Source organism: Callorhinchus milii, unplaced genomic scaffold (genome assembly GCF_018977255.1).
Source record: "Callorhinchus milii isolate IMCB2004 unplaced genomic scaffold, IMCB_Cmil_1.0 Scaffold21, whole genome shotgun sequence".
NCBI classification, from domain to species: Eukaryota; Metazoa; Chordata; class Chondrichthyes; order Chimaeriformes; family Callorhinchidae; genus Callorhinchus; species Callorhinchus milii.
In genome coordinates, this window is record NW_024704762.1 from 9,236,885 (window position 1) to 9,261,847 (window position 24,963).

The window sequence follows — 24,963 nt, forward strand, 5'->3', positions numbered from 1 at the left end:
CGTGTTACACCCACAAAATACAGTCACTCCTCTTTTCAGTATAATCTGTAGCTAATTCTGTAGCTGTTGGGACTGTCTATTGGAATTGCAATGATGTTCCTCTTGTGCTTTACCCAAAGGATGGTTCAGCTAAGCTGACACTCCAGTGCAGCAAACTTAAAACGGGAGGAAGCTCTTTAGAAGGATGTTAAAAATCCCGGACTACTCTTCGAAAAGGGGGGGGGGGGGGGAAAGTTTTTTCTCAGCCCTCGTTTCCAAGTCAAATATCCTCCAAACAAATTGATCTTTTTGCCTCGTGGCTGCTTGTGGGTGGGACTGCGCTGGGCGTAACATGGCTGCTGTATTTGTCTACAAAAAAAATTTAATGAAATTAAATTATTCACCGCATTAAACAGCGATCGCTGTGAAGCGCTTTGAGAAACTGCGATGTTGCGGCTATAAAAACGCAAGTTCATTTGCTCATCCATACGAAGATGCTCTATATCCCTGACTGTCCAACGCCTTGGGATGTCCTCCTGACGTGAAAGGCGCTGGATGAACGTAATTTGTTGTTCCGTTGCTCGGTTTTCCGAACTTTAGGATGAAATCCGCAATACACAGTTGCGTCATTTCACGGATTAGCTGCAAAATGTATAGCTTAGCGGGAAATATTTTGTGCAATCTTTCAATGGGAAGGCATCTCAAATACTTATACATTCATTTACTGCCTCACACTTCTGTTCAACATAATCTTTCAAAGATTAAATGTTAATATCTCAATTATTGCATCAAATGTGGTTCATTCAGAAGCCAAGGCTCTTCCGACAACAACAGCTTACACTTACACAGCGCTCTCCAGGCAGGTTAGCGTCTCAGAGCGCTTAAAGAGTGGTGGCTAAGCATGATTGAAGAGGAAAGTTTTCAGGTAGGACTCGAAAAAGTGGAAGGGGGCAACGCATAGAGACTGAGGGAGTGTTCCAGAGTTTCGGAGCTTAGTGGCTAAAGCGTGACCTCTAATGGTGGGGCGGAGGGTGTGAGGGACGAGGAGGAGGCTGGTGCCAATCAAGCGGAGGGAGCCGTTAAAGGTATGCAGATGCTTTGTGGTTTCCTTATTCTTAGTCACCCAACTTATTCTGTGCCCAAACACTCCCCTCCCCTGATCCCATTATTCCCACCGACTGGGAGCAACACGTCCTGGGGATGCAATGCTTTAACTTACTGTGGAGCTCAGAATGCCTAAGCAGTTAGGGCCTTGGCTCACAGGGCTTGTGGACACAGATGTGCCTTGGGTTTCATGTGGGCCTATTGGCATCCAGGCTGAATGAAGCCAGCCCAGTCTGAAGGGTAGCCAACATAACAAGTGTGAAGTCCAATAGCATATTGGTTAGTGCGCTTGCCTCGCAAGCGAGAGAACCCGGGCTCGATTACCGGGCAGGGCGAAACGTTAGACAAGATTCCCTACGCCACACACACACGCGAGCGTGCGCCTGTTTCCCTAGCAGTGCGTGTGTGTAAACCTGAACTTCTCTCTCACGACATTAAGCGCAAGGTGTGATGCTGCCCAACAACCAGACACTGGCAGCTCGGGCAGAATGAAGTGCAATGCTAGCAGGTTTTATTGGAAATTTTGCACAGAACACAATGTGGCAGAGGAGTCAGCGTGCCCGGCCCCAACTCGCAGGTTACTTCAGCTTCTTCTTGGGGCGCAGATTGTTTGTGTGGCCGCACTTCTTCTTACGACAGTTCGATGCTCGGGGGTGAAGCCTGGCATAGCATCTGCAAAGCAGAGAATAAACTTCAGCACATTCATCACCTGCACCACTCTCCTCACTGAGGTAACATCTCAATTACTTCATTCCGAGGCCGAGGTCCTTTGACTCCCTGTTCAAGGTGAGCAGATGCTTCCCAGGTTTCTTATTCTGTGTCCAAACACTCGCTTCCCTCACCCCCGGCCCATTATCACCATTCACTGGCAGCAACACAACCCCGGGATGTAGTACTCAGATCAGACCAATCTTTTGGGCTTTGCCTCACAAGACTGTGGATACAGATGAGCCTCTGGTGAGGGGATTGAAAGATCCAATGACTGGGAACACAAGCTTGCTCCCCTTTCACTCCAATACACCCTGACAGCTTCTAATGTTCCCTCGATCTCGATCTCGCATCTATAATCTATAGCTTCGAGGGCAATAACAAGGAGCATGAGAGTGAATGGAAGATACCAGCAGTTGACTGCAACCCATTGGCCTGAAGGATGATGAGACTGTGAACTATACGGTGGTGAATCAGAATGATTGAAGCAAAGGAGTTCTCAATGATTTTGTGTAGTGAGGGCAGTAAAGCTAAAGTCAAACACAGACATTTTGACAAGTCACCCCACACGTCCCTCAGTGTCTCTCCTCTCTCTCTTGGGACACCCACCATCCCCCCTCGCTCGTCTGAATACTCACTTGCGGCAGATCATTTTCTCGCAGTTGTATTTCATGGCAAGAAGACGGAGGGAGGGATCCATTCCACCACCTCTCAGGCGAAGCACCAGATGCAGAGTTGATTCTGTAGAACAACAATAAGTTAATCTTTCAAGTCAGGAGGTCAAAATACAAGCCCTGCACGTCAGCCCGAGCTTAATGTGGAGCCACATCGGAGGCAGAGGTCTCAAAAAACCTCGGAGCCCTTAACAGTGGTGGAGCCCGATGCTGAGCCAGGCGGAGGTGGGAGGTGATTGAAGGCACGGTTTTTCTCACCCATCATTCCACCTGGGTGGTCACTAATAATTTGAAAATTTTGGAGCATTTATGTAGGTAGCGCTTTTCATGTTGGGAGGATACCTCAAAGCCCTTGATACTGCTGGCTGGGCACCTGAGCTGGGGGATTGGGAACTGAGTGGGGAGGGGAAAGGTAACTGAAAGTCTGGTCAAACAGGTTGAAATGATTTGTACTCTACCTTTCTGAATGTTGTAGTCGGACAGAGTGCGACCATCTTCCAGCTGCTTCCCGGCGAAAATCAGACGTTGCTGATCAGGGGGGATTCCTGCAGGAAGAGAGGAATGGTTAGTGACTGAGGTTCTCCTGGGAACGTGGAGCACGTCAACAATGCTGCTGGGATCTGCTGTTACCAGGAGCAGCACCAAGCTGGTTAGTGCTTTGCATTATAAACCCACAAGGCTTCTAATATCCAGCTCGATCAAACACAGTAAAGTACCACAAGCTTGCTAGAAGGAAACTAACTCCTCCATGGTCACCACTGAGAATAAGCTACTGAGATGGGACTCCAGGGCCTGCTCCATCCAATGCAGTTGTATTTATTCGATTAGAATTACACAGCATCTCCAGCCCAGGCAAATGTACTGAATAACAAATCGCCTGCTTGGAACAAGGTGTATCGGGTTCACACACACACACACTCAAACGCTGACTTGCAATCTGCGTCGTCCCTTCAAACCACTAGCTCAGCAACTCCACACTTTACGCAGGGGATTAGCCTCAAAGGTTTATGCTGCCTGATGTCTGGCAGCTCAACACAGGACAACCCCGTGATGGAATCCACACGTGGAATTACCATACGTTTCAAGGTCCACGTTCCTCACTATTAGGGGGCTATTTTGGCGAGCAGGCGTGTGTGCACATGCGTTCATTCCAGCTGTAGTTACATGACCTATTGTGCAAGTATATTTTCTCTGTAGCCAAGTCCAGGGATCAATCACCCTTTACAGCGGACACCCAGATTGTTTCAGGATTGTATCAAGCATCTTTCAAGGACAAATTAATATAGACTTCTGTTAGGAAATAATATCTTGGGTTACAATATATAGTTTAGGACACACCATATCAAGCGACTACAAGGATGATGGAAGGAGAACTGGATGGGACTTTGGTTTCTTTTGCCAGCAAGTTCTTGTTATTATCCACCTATCATCACAATACAGCGCTGAAGTAATGCAAGCTCGTACGTACCTTCCTTATCCTGGATCTTGGCTTTGACATTTTCTATGGTATCACTGGGCTCTACCTCGAGTGTGATGGTTTTGCCCGTGAGGGTTTTCACAAAGATCTGCATGATGGCACCTAGGTATTAGCTGCAAAAATAAGGTATTAAAAAAAATTAACACTTTACCACTGTGAGACACTGAACAGCAACTGCGCGGTTTAGAACAAACCAGATTGAGACAGCACCCTTCATGTTGATTAATAATAATAATCCTTGCATTTGGTATAGCGCTTTTCACGTCAGGAGGACGTCCCGAAGCGCTTCACAGAACACACTGTAAAGTGAATTGACTGTGGGCGAACGCGGCAGCCAATTGCGCACAGCAATGTCCCACAAACAGTCGTAGATTGAAAATGACCAATTTATTATTGGTTTTGGAGGGATTATTATTAGGCTCTGTGTGGAGTAAGGAAGCCTACAGCTCATCTCTTTCTGACACTTAGAAACTCCTAATGTTTCAGGCCCTTTTTGAGAGCTTCAATCGTGTGTTCTCTGCTCTTTTTAAACACTACCTTCCTCTCATCCATGCAGTTTCGTCTTTCCACTGGCTCTCTCACCCCGAGACCAAAAGTTACTCCTCTCTCTCTCTCTCTCTCTCTGGGTGTATGCAAAATTCTCTCTCTTTCCTCCCTTCCTCTTTTCCAGAGACCAAGACGGACAAAATACACAGTCCGTACCCTCTACAACAAATTCTGTGAAGCACTTTGAGATCTTTCAAAGGGACCGGATCAAATACAAGCCTCAACAATCCCCACCCCTCTCAAGCTTACAATCACCACAAGCTACATCAGTCTCATCTCTCGCTCTCCCTCACGCTTTCTCTGGCGCTCGAGACTTTTTTGGGGGGATCCAACCTCTCGTTTTGGGTGGTGGGTGGAGTGGGGGGGGGGGGTGCGGGGTGGGATACGAAGGGATATGGGGCCGCGGGTGGGTAATTGGAGTTGAGGTACGGATCGGCCACAATCTTAATGGTGGAACAGGCTCGAGGGGCTGAAATGGCCTCCTCCTGTCCCTATAAAAATCAGGGACAGTACCCTGAACAAGTCTCGGGGGGGGGGTTCATGCTCTCATGTGGTCAAGTCTTTCTCGGTGTGAGGGGTCGATGCTTTTAAATGCGGTATTGAAGCACAGGATTCTCCTCGTTTTTTTGAGAGAGGGAAAAGAGATGTGTTTTAAAGTTTTTTTTTCCTGAGTTTCTGACTTTTAATATCGGTTTGAGGGGTTATTTCCCCCCAAACTCCACCCCTCCCCCTCTCTCCCTCTCTCCCCTCTCCCAGCCTGGGCCTGGACCGCACCACCAGGCCGGGGCCTGTCACATGGCTCCGGGCCTCACTCACTCCCTCCCTTCCTCCCCGCCTCTGGAGGCCCGCGGCCGGCGCCCTCTCTCTCCCTTCCCGAGGCCTCCCTCGCTCCCTCCCTCCCTCGCTCGCGCTCCCCCCGGGGCCCTGACTAACCGCAGCGCCGCTCTCCCGCCGCCCCTCCGCCCGCAGCGCCGCTCACACGCACCCGCTCAGCAGCCGCTCCGACACCGAAAAGGCCCCGGCTTGCCTGGAGCCGGAAATACCTCAGCGTGATTGTGCTGTCACTTCCTGTGTGGGCAAAGGGGAGGCGGGTGGGGGGCGCCCAGGGCTGCCGCCATCTTTGTTACTGGCACACACACACACACACAAACCTCACTGCCAGCACAGCGGCATCAACTGTGTTCGCCGCCATCTTTCATACTGGCAACGGCATCAGCTGTGTCGCCGCCATCTTTCATACTGGCAAAAACCCATTGCCAATACCAGCCATCATTTTTTTTTGGGTGGGTGGTCCATTCCCAAGCTTTGGTTTGGGGACGCGTAAGCAACGGTGGTGGGTTGTGTCCGCTGGTGTCAGACATCCCCCACCGCACCCCCCCACCCCACCCCCACACCCGGCCGACCCCCCGTCCCAAACCGAAATGGAGAACCAGTTGACGTTTTCTCTCCCGCCACCAGGCAGCGATCACGGTCTCTCCCCTCAATCCAAACCCGTTGTGGTCTTTGTGCCACTGGAGGGCGATGCTACGTTGCAGATCTCTCCCGTCACTGACAACTTGGCAAAAACTTTTGCTTCTCGCTGTGTTTGTTTTTGCAGTTGGGAGTGAGCTCCAGCGGGCGAGAACGAAACAGCCGTTGCTGCTGCTTGCCTTTTTTTTTAAAAAAAAGTGTGTTTGAGAAAATAAAGTGAAAATTGAAGCGTTAGCTTCTTCTTTCTTGAGTATCGCCCGCAAAATAATAATAATAATAATCCTTGCATTTGATATAGCGCTTTTCACGTCGGGAGGACATCCCAAAGCGCTTCACAGAACACACTGTAAAGTGAATTGACTGTATATTTGTGGGCGAACGCAGCAGCCAATTGCGCACAGCAATGTCCCACAAACAGTCGTAGATTGAAAATGACCAATTTATTATTTTTTTTTGGAGGGATTATTATTAGGCTCTGTGTGGAGTAAGGAAACTTGCCCAAGGTTTGGCCCTCTGCCTGGGATTGAAATCAGGTCTCTCACTTGCAAAGCGAGTGCTCTAACTACTGAGCTACAGGACTCCAAAATACGCAGTCAATTCACTTTACAGGGACTGGGTATTCTGTGAAGCGCTTTGAGACGTCTCGAGGACCTGATAAGGCGCTGTATCATTGCAAGGATTATTAGTAGTAGTAGTTCTGGGTGTTAAAAGATTATTTCTCAAAGTATTTAGAATTTAATTAGCAGAATGACTTGGTTTTTTTTCCAAAGTAGCCAACTCTGTGTCTGTAACTCTGAATATAAAGAAGTCGCCATCGCTCGTTGTGAGTGGGACAAACAGAGATAGAATGAGAGACACAGAGCACAGTGTGTGTAAGTGGAAGTTAGGGAGATGGATTTTCCTCGTTTCCACTTATCTCTTGGACTGAGGAGTCAAACGGGTCAAACACAAACTTTGCCCAATGTGACAACAACAACAACTTGCACAGCGCCCCTCAGGCAGGGCAGCGTCCCAGAGCGCTCGACATCGGAGGAGCACAACACCGAGCTGGGGGAGAAGGTGAGGAAAGTCTTCAGGCGAGACCTGAAGATGGGGAAAAGAGGGGGCAAGGCGGAGGGATAGAAGAAGTGTGTTCCAGAGTCTCGGGGCGTAGTGGCTGAAAGCGCGGCCACCGATGGTGGAACGGAGGCAGGGGACGAGGGAAAAGCAGGGAGAGAATAGAGAATTCCTCCGTTGGTTCAGATGGAATTTTGAAGTTCCTGCAAGGCTATCGTACGGACAAGCAGTGAGTTTCTCCCAGTTTTCTGGTCAATGTTCCTCTCTAATTCCACACTCCAAAAAAATATATATGACTAAATGTCAATGAGAGACACTTGCAACATGATAAAGTACCATCTTAAACATCTTCCAAAACTGCAAACATAATTCAAGTCCAGTCAAGCCCCAACTAAAATCACTAACTCCACAAAATGCCACGGTTGCATTCCAAATCCCTGAAATCACTTCCTTTAAACTCCCACTCTGCATAAACCGCCTCACACCCTTTCCCTTACAATATGTGCAGCAGTGTTTTTTTTACAACGATCACTGATACTGATCTGGACATCACACTTTTCGATCCACATTCCTACCCAAACGTATCCAAATACAGTACTTTACTTGAGGAATTATTTATTATTATTATCTCAGCCAAGGCGGTATTAGGGGCTCCAATTATAATAATACTAATAATCCTTGCAATTGATATAGGGCCTTAATCACTTCTTCCGAGGCTATTCAAAGCACTTCACAGCAATTTGACCTCAAGATTATAGAATGATGAGGAATGATCAAGCTGTCAAATGCCTCCACGCCCTTCCTTGCCCCACCCGGACGCTGATTTTCTGCAATGTCGCTCCTGCCAGTCTGCTAACTCAAGGCCCTCCCCTCTCCTCCCTTGCTCCCTCCACCCCCCCCTCCACCATCGACACCAAAAAATAACCTTGCGATCCATCAAAAAGGCACATCTCAGTGGCGAACAACTCGGGAACATTTTGCTAAATTAGCTTGCGAGGCGGGCTTCACTGAACGCTGAATTCTCACTCGTTTTTTTTTCCCCGGGATTTGCCAGGTTTAACAGTGAGAACACACAGCGTCAGGGGACGGTCTGACTCATTTCTTGTTTTTCCAGCAGCCGGCGCTCGATTGCGACAATGGATTAAGATGAGTCGTGTCTCCTTGGAAACTAGTGCTGTTATTCTGACTGTTTTAAAATAAAATTGCCTGAAAAAATGATCAACCAAGAGGAGGAGCCCCAAATATTATTAGTGTTTCCATTTCTGCCCGTCTCTCTCTCTCTCTCTCCTTGTTTCCGTTGTTTATAATAACGTTGCATAAAATGGATTTGGAGCAGTCTCCGACCAGCTTCAATCTCGCCTGTGCTCACCGCGTAAAAACCGCCCTGTATCTGGAGCTAAGTTAGGTCATCAATTAAGGGTTAATTAAACTGGTTAAGTGTGTGTTGGCCAGTTGTGAGTTTGAGGTCCACGTCAGCTTACGCTGCCCATACTTTCTCGTACAGAAATATTCTGTTCACATGTTAAACCAATGCCCCGTCGCATTTGAAACTGATAATGCAGTTTTCTCTCTCTCCCCCTCTCTCTCTCTCTCTCCCCCGACTGCGGTCCTCGATGACTGGAAGTGATCTGAAGGCAAACACTCAAATGTTATTTAGAGACACGATTCTCAGAGTCGATTCCTCTGCCTGTCCTTTCAGTGGACGTTAAAAGATCTTGCGATGCTATTGGAAAAGAGATGGCAATACGCCTCCCGCTTTTCCTGGCCGTTACTCACTCACTCCAGATAAACTGGTTGCTCACCTCATGCTGGTGCCAATGAGCATTTAAAGCTACATTTGCTTAGAAAAACAAGTCACGGCTCTTTGTGTCCTCAAGTGTCCTCTCCCGAGGTGTCTTGCCGTGTGTCTCTCACGGCGATACGCTTTGCGGGTAAATAAGACAGGATTTTGGGGGGATTTCATCAACGCCTTTGAAATCCCAGATCCCATTCCAGCTCTCGGCATCCATCTGGAATCCATTAGAACTAGGAAACCTGACTGCTTTGCCAAGTGCTTGAAAGCTGAACGACGTGTGTGCGTGTGTGTGTGTGTGTGAACTCTATCCGCGACTGTTTGTGGGGACGCTGCTGTGCGCAATTGGCTGCCGTGTTTCGCCCACAAAACTCACAGTCCATCACCTCGCAGCACATTCTGTGAAGCGCTTTGAGACGTCGCCAAAACGTCATGAGGCTCTGAGTCAAATGCAAAGATTGGAATTTTTTTAAAAAGGAAGCTTTGTGGCCCGTGGAGTTTGGAAAATCAACGAATTCACATTTAAATTTGTTTTTTGTGAAAGATTCTTCCAAAGACAGATACACACATATACACACACAGAGATACACACAGAGATACAATATACACACATATACACACACAGATACACACACACACAGATACACACAGACAGATACACACAGAGATACACATATACACACACACAGATACACACACACACAGATACACACAGACAGATACACACAGAGATACACACAGAGATACACATATACACAGATACACACATACACACACACAGATACACACAGACAGATACACATATACACAGATACACACATACACACACACAGATACACACAGAGATACATACACAGATACACACATATACACACACAGATGGGGGGCTGAGGGTTGGGGCTGTGATGGGGTTGGGGGGGCTGAGGGCTGGGGGGGGTGGGTCGGGGGCTGTGTTGGGGTGGGGGGTGTTGGGGGGGTTGGGGGGTGTGGAGGGGGGCTGTGTTGGGGTGGGGGTGTTGGGGGGTTGGGGGGGGTGGAGGGGGCTGTGTTGGGGTGGGGGGTGTTGGGGGGTGGGGGCTGAGTTGGGGGGGGCTGTGTTGGGGTGGGGTGGAGGGTGGGGTGTTGGGGGGGGGTGGAAGAGGGGGGTGGGGGGCTGTGTTGGGGTGGGGGGGGTGTTGGGGTGGGATGGGGTGGGGGGGGGATGGGGTGGGGTGGGGCTGCGCAAATTCCTGTGGCTCTGAGCGCTGTGCGGTTGGGGAGAGTGAGAGGGACTCCAATCAGCGGTGAGAGCCGCGGTCCGGGGGCAGTGCTCAGGGAGGAGCGCAGTTATAAGTGAGAGCTCAGAGCGACATCAAAGGCGCAGTGTCTGTCCCTCTCTCTCTCTGCGCTGCGGACCCCACAGGTGAGAAGGTGCGGAGTGTGGAAGCGCCTTCGGTTATTATAGTATTTGTTGGGGGGTTTTTTTTGGTAAAAAAATAACTTATTCAAAACAATAACCTGAGACATTGTCTGATCACATCCTTTGCCTTTTGTACAAACTTGTGATTGTGCTTTGTAATGGGATAGTGAAGGTTTTAAGTGTATATGTGTGTGTATATGTGTGTATATGTGTATGTGTATATGTATGTGTGTATATATGTATGTATGTATGTGTCTATGTGTATATGTATATATGTGTGTGTGTGTGTCTATGTGTATATGTGTGTGTGTGTGTATATGTATGTGTGTATATGTGTGTATGTGTGTGTCTATGTGTATATGTGTATATGTGTGTATGTGTTCGTGTGTATGTGTGTGTGTGTCTTTATTAAAGTTGATGATGTATGTTCTGAATTTCTCGGAACACACATTTTTTGCTGCTCCTCTATTACCCCAAACTCTCTCCGCTGTGTTTTGCTTTATTCTGCGACTTAACTCTAAACTCTCTGAGGAACGGTCAGTCCCTGTTCTTACTGTATTGGGGCTCAGTCACAAGACTGTAAGGGGTGGTGGGGGGGAGGGGGCAAAGGCAGTTCAGTTAGTTGGTTAGTTAGTTAGTTGGTTAGTTAGTTAGTTATTAATTGGTTAGTTGGTTAGTTAAATCTTCCCCACTTCCGTCTTGTCAGTTTCACGTTCGCCTGCAGATGCACAGTCACTACACCTGACAGTCAATCCCGCAAAGACGCTTTGAGCGACCAGACACGATAGCGAACGCCAAATGTTACTCAGCGTCTTGCGGTCTGAGCAAAAGCGGTTCAGTACGACGTTACAGGGAGCGGTGCAATGTCGCTGACCGGCCCACGCTTCGTATTGCCTCTCTGCCCGCGGTTTGATCGAACGTTTAACGCCTCAAAGCGCGTGATTTACTGCCAAGTTTAGCGACTGTGTTTGTGTCCCGTGTTTAAAAGTGATCTCGCTGAAAGATCCCTCTCTCGTCAACCACCTTCCGCCCTGGTTTTTTTCTCTGTCTCTCACTCTTCATGACCGATAATTGTTTTTGACTTTATTTTCTAAAAATCGTGTTTATTTGGGATTAATCCAGTCCCCCCCCACCCCCCACCCCGCCCTTAATTTGAAGCCCTTTTGCAACTAGGACTGATTTGGTGTTTGGTGGTAATTTGGGGTCTGGGGGCAGAAATGGGAGGGGGTTGTACCTCTAAAGCAAATAAAAAGGGTGCGGTCGGGTTATCTGCCTTGTTCTTTTGAGTCTGCAAACTGTCTGTGCTGAGATGGGGCGTATGTGCTGTCCGTGTCAGTATCTCTGGCCAAACTGATCCTCGTTTCGAATCTCTCCACCGCCGCGCCCCTCCCTACAGAGGGTGCCTTCCCGTAAATCCACCGTCAGTCGATTCGCTTGACAGTATATTTGCGTGAAGCGCATTGAGACGTCTCGAAGACGTGATAAGGCGCCGTATCGAATAGCAAGGATTATTGTTGTTGTTGTTGTTTCTCTGATCCCATTTTGCCCCACAGCCGTTCAGTGACCCGTGAGCAGCGATCCTCGAGCCAGCAATGACGAGTACAGCGTGCATTGTCCCTTCCCCCCTGGAGATGGCCATGGAGCATCTGATCGACGTCTTTGGCCAGTACTCCCAGAAGGACCAAATGAAACAGACTCTGAACAAGCAGCAGCTCAGGAAGCTGATGGACGAGCAACTGACCACACTCATGCAGGTAACAGTGGCCCTGAGCCAGGGTGGGGAGGGGGCTGAGATTGGAATGGGGCTTTGGGTTGGCCATTTAGCAATCGGCTGCCACGTTTCACCCACAAAACACACAGTCACTACACATTACAGTACATTGTGTGAAGCACTTGGGGACGTCTTGATGATGTGAAAAGGCGTTATATAAAATGCAAGGATTATTACTATTATTATTGATGTGTGTGACAGTGGGGACAACCTTAGCAGCTAACGTTGTTCCCTCTCTAGAGGGGCAACTGCCAACCCACCACCCACCTCCCCCCCACCCACCCCACCTCCCTCCCTCCTCCACTCAAATCACCCAACAGAGCGTTACTGTAACATTTACAAAGCGTCCACTCATCCAGGGCGGCGCCTCGGAGCGCTCGACAGTGGTGGAGCATGACCCTGAGCTGGGGGGGAGAGGGGGTAACCTAGAAGGGGAAGGGAAAGGTCTTTAGCAATGACCAGATGATGGGGAAAGATGGGGGCAAAAATGGAGGGATTAAAAATGATCTAAAACAATTTTGCACTGGGGAGGCAGAGGAATACAACATGAGCGCCATTCACTCTGGGCAGCGTCTCGGGAGTGCCTCAAGTCTTGTAAGGAATGAGTGAAGGAGTCAGACGGGAGCGGCTGTAGGGAGGGGACCTTTCTGCCAAACCCTGGACTGAGTCAGCACGGCTGGTTTGCCTGTCTGCTGGTTACCAACGGAAACCAAACAAAGTAGTTCTGTTTTCTTGGCCCTTCCCTCCCAGAAGCTTCGCTATGTGTGTGTGTTTTTTTTTGTTGCCTGGAACAGCTCCACGGTTGGTTCGGAGAGTTCATTCGATGAATCATACCCTGTCCTGGGTTCCTTTCTCATCTGTTCAGTGTCGAGTTGAGCGGAGCTGAGGAGAGAGGGAGGGACAGGGGAGGGAGGCAAAGGGATGGGTGGGAGGTGGGTGTCCGGTTGGGGGTGGGGGGGGGGGGGAAGAGAGGCAGTGGAGTTAGACGAGGGTTAGCCTAGACTGTGAGGTCAGGAAAAACATTCACAGGAAGAACAGTGGAGGTTGGAGAAAGGAGTGGCTTTTTCCTGTCACTGTTCCTGACTGATGTCAGGCTGGCCCCACTGCAGGAGTCAGGCCGCGAGCAAGAGGGAGCGGGGAGGAGGAATGCAATAAACTCAGTTCTATGCCACTTAGTCACATCTCGCAGCCACATGATGCCTTTTCCCATTAAGTACATGTCAAAGTGCTCAGCGGACTCACTCACAGAGGCCGAGCAGGGCGCTGGAAGATTTAAAGCTTCCATCCCTCATCTATTATGCCAGACTTAAGAGCTGGGAGAGATGTTCATAGATTTTAACGATAGGGAGAGGTTTCACAAGATACAATAAGGCCACAACTGCATCGATATCCACCGCACATCCACAGCTAAGTGGTTACAGTCGATTCACTTTACAGTGTATTCTGTGAAGCACTTCGAGACGTCTCGAAGGCGCTATAGTAAATGTAAAGTATTATTGCAACGACTGACTGACAGATATGCACCTAACCTAACCAAGGCACTTCCTTCACTCTCTCTCTCTCTCTCCGATTATCCAACAGCACCACAACAACCAAAAGGCCATCGACAATGTGTTTAAAGACTTGGATTTCGACGGGGACGGGCTGGTGGCCTTCGAAGAGTTCCTGTCCTTGGTCGCTGGTCTCACCAAATCCTGCAATGATCGCCTACTTATTAAAGAGCACAAACGCTTGACTAGCCAGACCAAACAATGAGCAGAACAAGTCCAGGGAGAGAGAAAAAGTTGGAGGGGGTGGGAGGGATCGACGCCAAGTATTGGCATCCTAACTGCACCAAGCAGCTCCGTGTTAAAATACTTTTGTTTTGTAATGAATAAAATGGCCCCCAAGGAGCAATCCCGTGTCTGTCTGTCTTGCTTTACGCCCCCGTTCTTAAAAACCTGTTAAACCGTCCGAACGCACAAGTGGGGGGGGCGCGGACGACAGAGAAGCTCCGGGACGGGAAGTGGGAGGAATGGGTGCGCTCGGGGAACAGGAAGCCGAGAGCTGCCAATGAGCGGCTAAAACGACGACGACAACTTGCATTTGCTTCATGCCCTTCACGTAAGGGCACAACATCGGTCAGCTTCACAACGGGGGTGGGGTTGGACGACCAGCAAGCGGGGATGGGGAGGTGACGGAAGCCAATAATAATCCTTACATTTGCTGTCGTTTCCAACCCCCTCCTCCCCACCTCCAACTCTATACAGCACAAGCTTAGAAGAGCCTCCGAAGGCACAGCTTGTGGGTTCTATAAGAATCTAGAGCCCCCCCCACTCAGGGTTGCTAACACCCCACAGTGCTTTCTAATAATTGTCCATTCTATAAACGTAGGGCAAAGCGCAGGGAAATCCTACCGTAACGCAGTTGACTGGATCCAATAGCCAACTTCCCATCTCTGCCGATGCCACTCCCTGTGATCTGGTGCCACAGAAAGTCGGACATTTTGTAGCTTAGGAAGACGTCTGGTGAAGGCCGGATGTACCAGGCTTCCTGTGGGAGGTGGGCCCACAGCAGAGCCGTTCTGTTGGGTGGGGGGGGGCTGGAGAGGGAGACAGCCCTATAACAGGGTTCTCCTGCATCGCACAAACAATATCACGGCTGACACAAACTGTATGGGGGGGGGCGCCCTGTGGAGTAACCGGTACATCCACACCTCAAAAGAAAGTCACGAGCGGCACACAACAGGTTAAATCGCCGACCAGAATCCTGACTTTAATGAGTCAATGAAAAAAAAATCATACATTTCAAAATTCAGCTTCACCCCCACCCCCCTCTCCTTCCCCAACCCCACTGCCCGAACACCAGCATGTTGGAGATTGCGGTTCGCGATGAATATGCATTGCACTGTGGCAATCCCACCCGTATACCCTTACCCCCCCAACCCACCAATCGCAACACCACACCCACACACACTCTCCCACCCATCCCACAGCCTTGCACTCACGAGCAATGGGTAGCCTTGGCCAGGATTTCTTGAGCCAGTGAATGTGGGGGCGGGGGGGGGAAGAGGGGAAGAACTATGGGGGGCGTAGAGAGAGGGTAATGGTGGGAATGTCCTGATCCCTGGGTTTGGGGGTGGTGGGGGGGGCACATGGATGAGAAGCGTGAAGGGAGGTTGAATTTACCTTTGCGAACAGTGTGGGTGGGGTTGAACCAACTTCCCAGTGTGTTCAACTGGGCCGGGTTCACCCCTCTCTCCCCCAACCTCCCCCACCACGCCCGCCCGCCCAGCAACTCTACCCCTCAACCCCACCGGCCCCAAAGCCCTGGGTTTCCATCCTCAAACAAAAGCACGATACAGGGGGAGAAGGGTTATTGGTGTGTGTATTGGTGTGTGTACTGCTGTGTGTGTGTTGGTGCGTGTGTACGTGTGTGGAGGGGGGTTGGGATTGGGGGTTGTGGGAGGGGGTTGGGGGTTGTGGGGGGGGGGGGTAAGCAGCACACCGATCCCAGGATCATTGTGTTTCTCTCTGAGCTGTGATTTTTCATGTCTACAAGGCCAGACACGTGAGGAAACACCAGGTGAGGAAATACGAGGCAGCTCACAGTCACTTTCTGCTCCTCCTATTCTGGGGGTGTGAGGGGGGGGGGAGAGGGTGGGGGTGTGAGGGGAGTGTGTGTGAGGGGAGGATGGGGGTGTGAGGGGAAGGTGGGGGTGTGAGGGGGAGGGGGTGGTGGGGAGTTGTCGTGAAGGTTATTTGTTTACCCCGATCCCAGGTTAATCTCTGTTCTCCCCCGATCCCGTGTGGGGGGGAGCTGCTGTGGTTGCCGGCGGCCGCTGATCTGTCCGTTGATGATGGGGAGATCTGGGGGGCCGTGGGAGGCGTCCTCCGAGTCCCCACTCGCCCCGGTGGAGAGCAGCGTGGGACTCGTGTCACTGGACTCCGAGCTCGGACATGAAGCAGTTGACAGCACCAGCGAGTTCCTGGGCAACGGCTCAAAATCCTCGTCTTCAGACATGGGAGATTCGTGTACACCTGCCCACACAAGAGAGAGAGGGAGGAGAGAGAGAGAGAGGGAGGAGGGGACGGAGAGGGTTAGAGAGAGAGACAGAGAGCCACGTCACTGACAGCACACATCAGCCCACAGGTAAGAAGTCCCATAGCGTAGCGGTTAACTCGCTCGCCTTGCAAGCCGGGGTATGGATTCCCGGGCTGGACAGGGCGAAACCTTAGGCAAGTTTCCTTACTCCACCGACGTAGACACACACACACACCTCTGTTTACCAGCAGTAAGTAGCCGCCCAGTCCTTCTTCCCCTCCCAGCTCAGCGATCGCTCATTGACTTGGCTAAGTGATGCACGTCCCTTATGACAGGCACTGGGCTGCACGCACAATAAAGACAAAAGGCCGCGTATACTTACTGCTGAAAGCTTCTGGGTACTGCTTGGCAAGTTTCCCCTTCAGAGTCCTGTAGGCAAAAAACACACCGAGGTTATAATCAAGCGATTTAGGGTCTGCCGTGTGGTCAGGTTCCCGAACGAACAAGCTTGTATTTCAGTAGCACCTCATATGACTATTAGCCCGAGTTTGTCTACATAACTGGACGATATCAGGGAATCAATGGTAATGAGGAGTTCGGAGAAACAGCAACGATAATGGGATTAGCTGAGATCTGCTAAACTGTCTGGAACAGGTGTAATGCTTCTAAATTGAGCTTCAGACACTCTATTTTAACGATTTGTTTCACCATTCAGCGCTTTGGGACCTCTTCCCGACGTAAAAGGAGCTACGCAAGTGTAATTTATTGTTGTCGTTTCCTGAACATCTTTCCCCACTTGCCGTCAATAATAATAACAATAATCCTTGCATTTGATGTAGCGCTTTTCACATCTTCTCGACGTCTCAAAGCGCTTCACAGAATATACTGTAAAGAGAATTGACTGTACACTTGTGGGTGAAACCCGGCAGTCAGTTGGGGACAGCAGCGTCCCACACACATTGAAGTAGCCAAATTATTTTTTTTTAAAAGGATTATTATCCTCGGAACAGCGATCCACCAATCGACTAACAACCGGGTTCCTACTTACTGCTCAACAAACAGAGGCGTGTGTGAGGATTTAAGGAAACTTGCCCAATGTTTTGCCCTGACCCGCCCGGGAATCGAACCCCGGTCGCTCGCTTGCGAGGCGAGTGCTCTCACCACTGACTCTACGTACGATGGTTAGGTTCAGTGACAGATGCAGCCACACAGTCCCCCACTGACAGTCACCCAAGGCAATCGACTGACCAACAGACAGACTGACCGACAGACATGCAGGTTAAACGCTTCTGTCCTTTCATTGACAAAAGGCGTTGGAGCGGCTGCTCTCTACCCGAGTGGAGCGCCACCGCCCTCCAGGGGCAGAGAGCAGTACTGCTGCTGACCAGACAAACGGGAGAAAACCGCGGGCAAAAAAATTAAAGGCCAAAAGGCCAACAGTTGAGCCATTATCAGCTCTCCGCTCCAGGAAGGCCTTCCGCTCCTGCTGCTTCTCACTCCCCAGAGCCCCGTGCTCCTCCCCCCCCTCCTCCCCCACTTGCTCACTCCTTGTTAAATCCGAATCACAGGAACAGGAGGAGGCCATTCAGCCTCTCAAGCCTGTTCCGCCATTCTATTTACTTCGTGGCTGATCTGTAACTGAACTCCATTTACCCAGGTCCTCTCCGCCTGTGAGGCGATTGCTCTAACCGCTAAGCTACAGGACTCTACACATACCCACCTTTGCCCCATTATCCCCTCACACCCTGAACCTAACGACAATCCACCCCCCCCTCAGTCCGGAGTCTCGCCCCACGCCGTACCTTATCCGCCGGAATATACTATCGAGATCCTTTTTCATCTCCACCAGCGTGCGGGTGTGGTGCTGGTAGCGTTCCGTCATCTGGTGCAGGCGCGCACTCGACAGGCCGTTAAAGTTCAGCAGCATTTCGTTGGTCTTCTCAAACCTGTCCAGCCTGAGAGGTCACGGAGGCCAAAAGGTTAGCGTGGCAATGTCGTACAATTAATTAATTATACTTCCATTTCGGCCCATCAAGCCCGTCTCGGCGGTGAGAGAGATAACTTTCTTCTTAGCCTCCGCGCCCCCACACCCCACGCCCCCCACTCCAGCTCCTTTTAAAGATTCTTATCTTCACCTCGAAGTCCTCTGCGGTCACACCTGACGGCACCTGTTTCGCCCACAACACATAACCTCAAAGCGCTTCACAGAATATACCGTGAAGTGAATTGACGGTGTGTTTTGTGGGTGTAACCCGGCAGCCGAATCGACTCACAACCGGGCTCCTCCTTACTGCTGGGTAAACGGGGGGCGTTTGGAGTAGGGAGACTTGCCGAAGGTTTCTCCCTGACCCGGGGATCGAACCCGGGTCCTCTCGCTTGTGAGGCGAGAGGCTCTAACCGCTGAGCCGCAGGACTCCACTTACATGTGTCTCTGGGCCTGGACGATGGCGTTGACGTCCTCCCGGTTCACCATGCTCATCATCCTGCTGCAAAACACTCCGGACGCCGTTGCCTCCATCTCTCCCCCTGAATCCCGACCTGTTGGGTGTCAGAAGCGCAGAGTGGCTATTGTTATAGCGGGTCTCAAACGCGCTGCGCGGGTAATCGCTGATCAGTGTAGTGACTGTACATTTTGGCGGCCAACGCCCCGCCCAACGTCCCACAAAACAGCTTTAGATTCACAGGAACCTACAGCGCAGGACAGGAGTCCACTGTTTGGCCCATCAGAGGCCTCAACGATCGCATTATTTTGCCGGATGGTGGTGGTGGGGGGGGGGGGGGGGGGGATTGTTGGCCAGGATACCGACACCGGGGAAACCTGCCGGGGTTTCGGCACGAGAGCCGGGGAGGCAAGGATTCCCCTCGGCTCTACTCGAAAAGAGAAGGGAAGCAGTTTGTCTCTCCCAGTGTCCTGGGCAACAATTCCCTCGGATAGAAATGGCCACTCGTTTCATGGCTGTGCGTAAACCGACAGAAACACACAGTCACTACACTGTACAGAGAATCCCGTGAAGCGCTTTGAGGCGTCTCCACGATGCAATAAACACCAGTTTATAATAATAATAATAATAATAGCCATCGTCATTACACTAATTACATTGCAACGGAATATATGATATAAACATATTGTGGGGTATATTATTTCTGCGCATTATTGTTGTATATTATTGTATATTATTATATAAACCTTCTCACAAAGTGAAGCTGATTCACCTGCGGCTGTGACACACAGAGAGGATCAGTACATTATATCATAGTGAAATATTATGGTACATTAGTATTGTATTGTTGTATATTGTTGTAGATTATCACATATTATTGTATATTATTATATAGTATTGTATATTGTGGTGTATTATTGTATAACTAATCTCTGGGTGAAGCTGATCGCCTGCGGCTGTGACACACAGAGAGAGGATCGGTATATGATGTTATAGTGACATATTATTGTGCATTATTGTGCATTATTGTGTAGTATTGTGTGACTATGCGCTGAGCTGATCACCTGCTGCTGCTGTTGCTGTGACCGACGCGGACTGTGACCGTCAGAGGGAGAGAGACACACGAACGGCCGCCGGTTCCAACTGCTGCCGCTCCGCCGCCGCCGCCGCTCACACCCCCTCCCTCCCCGGGGGGTGGTGGGGGGGGGGTTGGGGATTGAGGGCCGCGCGGCTGCTACTCCCAGGCCGAGGCTTCCCGGCCCCGCGTAGGCCTGAGGGACGGGGAGGACGCACTGCGCATGCGCAGACCCCGCCCCCCCCCCCGGGGGTGTCGTACCCGCGGCGCCGCCACCAGAGGCCGCCAGAGAGCGCGGAGGGCGGGGCGTCAGGGACCGGGGGGCGGGGCGTCAGGGACCGGGGGGCGGGGCGTCAGGGACCGGGGGGCGGAGCGTCAGGGGCAGGGGGCGGGGCGTCAGGGACCGGGGGCGGAGCGTCAGCGGCAGGGGGCGGGGCGTCAGGGACCGGGGGGCGGAGCGTCAGGGGCAGGGGGCGGGGCGTCAGGGACCGGGGGGGCGGAGCTGTGGGGGTTATTGCTGTACACTCCTGATAACTCGTCACTCCAACTCGCGGGGGTGTGGTGTGGGGCATGTGGGGGGGGGTGTGGGGGGGGTGTGTGGTGCGGGGGGTGGGGTGTGGTGTGGGGGGTGTGTGGTGCGGGGGGTGTGGGTGGTGCGGGGGGTGGGGTGTGGTGTGGGGGGTGTGTGGTGCGGGGGGTGGGGTGTGGTGTGGGGGGTGGGGTGTGGTGCGGGGGGTGGGGTGTGGTGCGGGGGGTGGGGTGTGGTGTGGGGGGTGTCCCGCACGCAGCCGTGGATAGAAAACGACCGATTTCTTATTGTTTTGTTTTTGTTTTTTGGAGGGATTATTACTAGGTGCGCGGAGTAAGGAAACTCGCCCAAGGTTTTGACCCCCCCCCCCACCCACCCCCTCGCCCGGAATTGAACCCGGGTGTCTCACTTGCAAGGCGAGCGCTCTAACCTCTGAGCTGCCGGACTCCACAAATGACGACGATGATGATGATGATAAGCTAAGCCAGGGTCTTGTTATCAGGAGTTTACTGTATATTATATATATATATTTATAAAATGAATCACTCAGGAACTCTGAAAACGTCCGGGTGTCTTGCGAACATTTTCTAATCGAGTTGATCACAGGGCGATCACCACCTGAGCGTGGGTTGAATTATTATTTTCTCTGTGTGTGTGTGTGTGTGTTTGTCCCTTGACACTACCCCATAGGACAGCTGTACTGAGATCGTAACCCAAGACACCAGTTTCCCCCCCACCCACCCCCCCCCCCACCCCCCCGGGGGGCCGGGGAAGATGGAGAGTGGAAATAGGTTCGTTAGCTGCACATTGTGATCTCGCTTCAGAACTGAAATTGTGAAGGTACATGTTGACCCATGTAGTCGAAAGCATTATTTAATGTTTAATGTTTGTGTGGAATAGAACACCATTCTGATTCCCGGTTAAAAACAACGATGTGGGCTTGAAAAATCTCAAGGGACGTGTTTACTGCAGCTGAAGTTTCTTAAAGATGTTTTTCATAACAAATTCATGTTTGCGTTGAAGATGTTCTCTGTAGCAAATCAAGTTTAACAACAATTTCAGGACGAAGGAAGCAAGACTGCAGAACCTCCAGAATGTCTGAAATCATTCGAAAACTAACGGGAAGAGAGGAATAACAACGTATAACGGTTGTTGAGTAAAGTACACAGCTCAGCTGTACACCATTGAAGATTCAACTACGACTTCGCAATAAACAAACCCAAACAAGATATTTCTGGTCTGAAGCAACAGACTTTTTCCTTTGCCTTCTGTTTGTGAATTCTACCAAATGATTCCATCAAAGAAGCGAGATTCGTACGGTTTATGGACTGAACAATAGTCGATTTATTACTTCAATACAAACACTTACGCGTGGGATTAACTTAGTGTTGCCGTGTGGCGATAATTTAACCGACAAATTTAACATTTCGTATGAAGTAAAAGAATTTTCAAACCATAAGTTGTTGGGGTGTCTTTGGTTCCTCTGTTCTCAGATCATCTGTTAAAAGTGGGCTCAATAGAATAAGTCGGTTTTATTCTGTTCATTGCCCAGAACCAAACAACTAGAGCATTGGCACTTGGAGTGTCAAGCTATTTGCCTTGCTCCCTCCCTTGCCTCCATCAAGGCTCCATCTCAAGACCCTCCTCTTCCACCGCACCTTTTTCGGCTACCCTCCTACCCTCCCTGCCCTCCACCCCTCCTGATCCCAACGCCCAGCTCCGGTCCGTCCAGCGGCTTGGGACGTCCTCCCGACACGAAAGATGCCGTGTAAATATCAGTTGTCAACTCGAGGGAGCAGACTCCAAGGCTACGCCACAGGGCACGAGAGCAGGACTCTCGGTTTGTGAGACCATCAGTTGGCTATAGTATTAGATTGGTTGAAGTTACTGAATATTTGGGTCGACCACTCACTCCTTGGCTGTTTGCGGGATGTTGCTGAGCGCAAATTGACTGCAGCATTTCACCCACAAAATACAGTCAATCCACTTACTGTATCCAGTGTAGCCGGGATTTTCAGAAGAGAGAATGAAAGCAAAATCCATACCTCCAATTAATGGAAATAATCCGTAATAATCCAGTTTGAAGGATACGACTGAATTGAGATTGGATAATTATTTCCAAAAGGGAATTGGATAGGTACTTGGAAAGGAAAAAAAATTGCAAGGCTGTGGGGAAAGAGCGGGGGGGGGGGGGGGGGGGAGTGGGATGAATTGGTAGCTCTTTCAATGGGCCAAATAGCCTCCTTCTGGACTGTATGAATTCCCTGCGTACACCCTGGAGATTTTATTAAAGAAGTCTGTGATGTTAAACCCTCAGCAACATTACTCAGAAACAAAGTCTTTAATTCTTCCATACGCGATGTGTCTAATGCTGTGCCAAACCACAGAGTGAAATCACGAGGCAGTTTTTCCACACAAAGGGGTAGTGGAAATCTACAACTCTCCCTCCCTCCCTCCTCCAAAGAGCTGTGGATTCTGGCTCGATCCGTTCGTATTTTCAAGACTGAGATATTTGTTAGTTCAGGGGATCGAGGGATATGGGGCAAAGATGGGTAATTGGATTTGAGGTACAGATCAACCATTCTCTTGGTACAGGCTCGAGGGGCTGAATGACCTACCCCTGTTTCTATCTTTCTCTTAGACTGGACAGTGAACAGTGTGATTCTGCGACAGATATGGGGGTCGGGGTGGGGGGGGGGAAGAGAAGGAAATATATTAAACAATTTCCACCCTGCCATTATTTATCTCCTGCCATTATTAGTATTTTATAGGCCGCTGTTACCATGCACTCGGCTACGCTTGCATAATTTACGGGAATCTAATAAAAAATTTAATTACGTTGTTAAATAATTAGCCTGTAATTTCGGTGAGGCTGAACCTCTCTGCCCATCCTTATTGCAACGATCTCTCTTTCTCTCTCTCTCTCTCTCTGTGCACGTCTGCTCTCCTTTCGGTTATAGGTTATTGATCGATTTGATCGATCACTGTCAAGCGAGAGCCGAGGAGAGTGTCTGCTTTATATTTGGGCTTTCTGAGATTGGACTGAAACAACAAATGACATTTACACAGCACTGGTCACGTCAGGAGAACGCCCCAAGGCGTGGGACGGTCACGGATTCGGGACAGAGACAAGAAGAGTACATAAACGCGGAGTTTTATTTATTTTTCTCCGTTCCGAGAAACACACAACACTACAAATTCTTACAATCGAGAGCTCCAACAAGCTTAGGTAACGGAATAAACGGTCGCCTAAAGATTGTACTAAAACTTTGCAAAAAAAAAAAAAACACTAGTGGTTTCAGGAATAAAGCCCTCGGGAAACATTGTTGTGCTTTTTTCTGCAGGTTATAAACTGCGCGGACGTCGATTTAATAAAACACGTAACGCACGGCAGAGTTTTGTTCTTTCGATAAGAGGCTGACTTAGTGGTTATACGTTTTGTTGGGAGGCGGAATTAACTCGTTAATACCTTAGAAACTAGGAATAAATATCCTCAAAGAGGAGGGAGGGTTTGCTCGAACCGTTTAGGAGCTTCAGCAAAAGAATGAGACGCCAGAGAGAAAGGGCATAGGGAAAGGTCGGTCACAATGAAACACGTTTGTGCTCTGTATCTGCTGATTCTCCCCCCTCCTCACCCCTTCTCCCCCACCCCTCGTTCATTTGTGTACCGTGCAGTTTGGTCGGAGAGAGAGTGAGAGAGAGAGAGAGAAAGGAACAACACCCTCTCCACACACAACACGGACACCGTGAAGAGAACGAAGCAGAGACTTACATCAATGGGACTCGTAACCCAAACGCCTATGGAAAACGTTGCTCAAAAGTTATGACCAGCAAACTTTGAAGAGTCTCCAACTAGAAACTCTCTCTCTCTCTTTCCCCCAACCCCCCCTCACCCCGACGCGCGCACACGCACACACAAAACAGGCCAGAGCATCTAGCTGCATCACAGCACAGTCACTACACTTCGCAGTATCTCAACCGTGCGAAAGGCTTGAGGTAAAATAATAACCCTCGCATTTAACACAAAGCTGGGGCACTGCCCCTGAGGACAGCTGATGTGTGGCTCCGTGCTGTGCCGGGTGGGGTACAGTCACCCGCTTGAGCCACACGGGGCGCTGCGTTCATTCGTTCTGGGCGCCATATTGCAGGTGTCGCACAACGTGCCACACGCGGAGCGTGGACTGGGTGGGTGGGGGGGTGGGGGGTGGGGAAGCAGGGAAGGTTGAGGATGGGTGAGTGGGTGGGTTCCACGTCATTTCATTCTACCACCGTCTCCATAGTGACGCCAAGCAGGACCACGTAGCAACTGGGGCCCCAAGACACTCTCCCGAGCAGCTGTGCGCCCGAGTGCTAATCCGTTGCCTCCACAAGCCTTCGAGAATATTAATGATGAAGTTTTTAAAAATATTTTGAGATATTTCTCCGAGGAGGTAAATACCCGATTCAGCTCCGTCTACCTGCACAGCCATTGGGGTTTGAATGTTCCTCAGAGAAATTGGCCAAATTACACCCCCTCTCTCTCAGGTTAACACATCAATTTATTTCCACGATTAAATATCAATAGGTAACCTCGATGTTGCACCTCCCCCAACTCCCCGTCCACTTGACAGGCTGGTGAGCAATGTACCCCAACCCTTTGAGCTCGAGGAATCCATTAAACACCGAGCCCGATGTTAACCGGACCCAACCCTCCTTGAAAAGAGGCACCAGGAGAGAGAAAATGGCATCTCTTTCATCAACCGAGATCCTGTCTGTGCCTGTCCAGCTGGTCGCTAAAGATCCCGTGGCGCTATTCGAAAAGAGAAGGGAGTTCCTTGCTCTCCTGGCCCGCAGTCCCCCAAATAAAATTGGTCAATTCTTTCATGGCTGTTTGTGGGACATCACTGCGCAATTGTGCTGCTGTGTTTCGCCCACAAAGT

The 24,963-nt window shown here is 50.3% G+C and overlaps 3 protein-coding genes across 5 annotated transcripts; 1 reads left to right on the top strand and 2 right to left on the bottom strand.

Annotated features, from left to right (window-relative positions):
* Positions 1 to 1,572: 1,572 nt before the first annotated feature.
* Positions 1,573 to 5,504, bottom strand: uba52 (ubiquitin A-52 residue ribosomal protein fusion product 1). Of its 2 annotated transcripts, none has more exons than XM_042342595.1 (5): positions 5,422 to 5,504; positions 3,934 to 4,055; positions 2,924 to 3,010; positions 2,430 to 2,532; positions 1,573 to 1,755 (listed from the first exon to the last, which is right to left on the bottom strand). In XM_042342595.1, the coding sequence occupies exons 2-5, from the start codon at positions 4,034 to 4,036 to the stop codon at positions 1,662 to 1,664; spliced, it is 387 nt and encodes a 128-aa protein (XP_042198529.1). In that variant the 5' UTR covers positions 4,037 to 4,055; positions 5,422 to 5,504; the 3' UTR covers positions 1,573 to 1,661. The 2 variants fall into 2 exon arrangements, with proteins under 2 accessions (XP_042198529.1, NP_001279872.1); NM_001292943.1 differs by having other exon boundaries at positions 1,574 to 1,755; positions 5,474 to 5,503.
* A 4,647-nt stretch (positions 5,505 to 10,151) lies between these two features.
* Positions 10,152 to 13,872, top strand: LOC103182053 (protein S100-A1). 2 transcript variants are annotated; one of them, XM_007898906.2, is made up of 3 exons: positions 10,152 to 10,216; positions 11,759 to 11,959; positions 13,558 to 13,872. In XM_007898906.2, the coding sequence occupies exons 2-3, from the start codon at positions 11,798 to 11,800 to the stop codon at positions 13,729 to 13,731; spliced, it is 336 nt and encodes a 111-aa protein (XP_007897097.1). In that variant the 5' UTR covers positions 10,152 to 10,216; positions 11,759 to 11,797; the 3' UTR covers positions 13,732 to 13,872. The 2 variants fall into 2 exon arrangements, with proteins under 2 accessions (XP_007897097.1, XP_007897098.1); XM_007898907.2 differs by having other exon boundaries at positions 10,159 to 10,208.
* Positions 13,873 to 15,656: 1,784 nt separating this feature from the next.
* kxd1 (KxDL motif containing 1) lies at positions 15,657 to 19,711 on the bottom strand. The gene is made up of 5 exons (XM_007898908.2): positions 19,505 to 19,711; positions 18,423 to 18,537; positions 17,802 to 17,954; positions 16,382 to 16,428; positions 15,657 to 15,995 (listed from the first exon to the last, which is right to left on the bottom strand). Exons 2-5 carry the CDS (start codon positions 18,515 to 18,517, stop codon positions 15,721 to 15,723), a joined length of 570 nt encoding a protein of 189 aa, XP_007897099.1. The 5' UTR covers positions 18,518 to 18,537; positions 19,505 to 19,711; the 3' UTR covers positions 15,657 to 15,720.
* Between the last annotated feature and the right edge of the window lie 5,252 nt (positions 19,712 to 24,963).

Bases quoted from the DNA above. Each gene is read 5' to 3' on its own strand.
- uba52 (XM_042342595.1), bottom strand. From the start codon at position 4,036: ATGCAGATCTTTGTGAAAACCCTCACGGGCAAAACCATCACACTCGAG. The intron at 3,011-3,933 runs GTACGTACGAGC...CTCTTCCTGCAG, and splicing joins CAAGATCCAGGATAAGGAAG to GAATCCCCCCTGATCAGCAA. The intron at 2,533-2,923 runs GTAGAGTACAAA...GTTGTTCTACAG, and splicing joins CGACTACAACATTCAGAAAG to AATCAACTCTGCATCTGGTG.
- LOC103182053 (XM_007898906.2), top strand. From the start codon at position 11,798: ATGACGAGTACAGCGTGCATTGTCCCTTCCCCCCTGGAGATGGCCATG. The intron at 11,960-13,557 runs GTAACAGTGGCC...ATTATCCAACAG, and splicing joins AACTGACCACACTCATGCAG to CACCACAACAACCAAAAGGC.
- kxd1 (XM_007898908.2), bottom strand. From the start codon at position 18,517: ATGGAGGCAACGGCGTCCGGAGTGTTTTGCAGCAGGATGATGAGCATG. The intron at 17,955-18,422 runs GTAAGTGGAGTC...GTGACCTCTCAG, and splicing joins GTCCAGGCCCAGAGACACAT to GCTGGACAGGTTTGAGAAGA. The intron at 15,996-16,381 runs GTAAGTATACGC...TTGTGTGGGCAG, and splicing joins GTACCCAGAAGCTTTCAGCA to GTGTACACGAATCTCCCATG.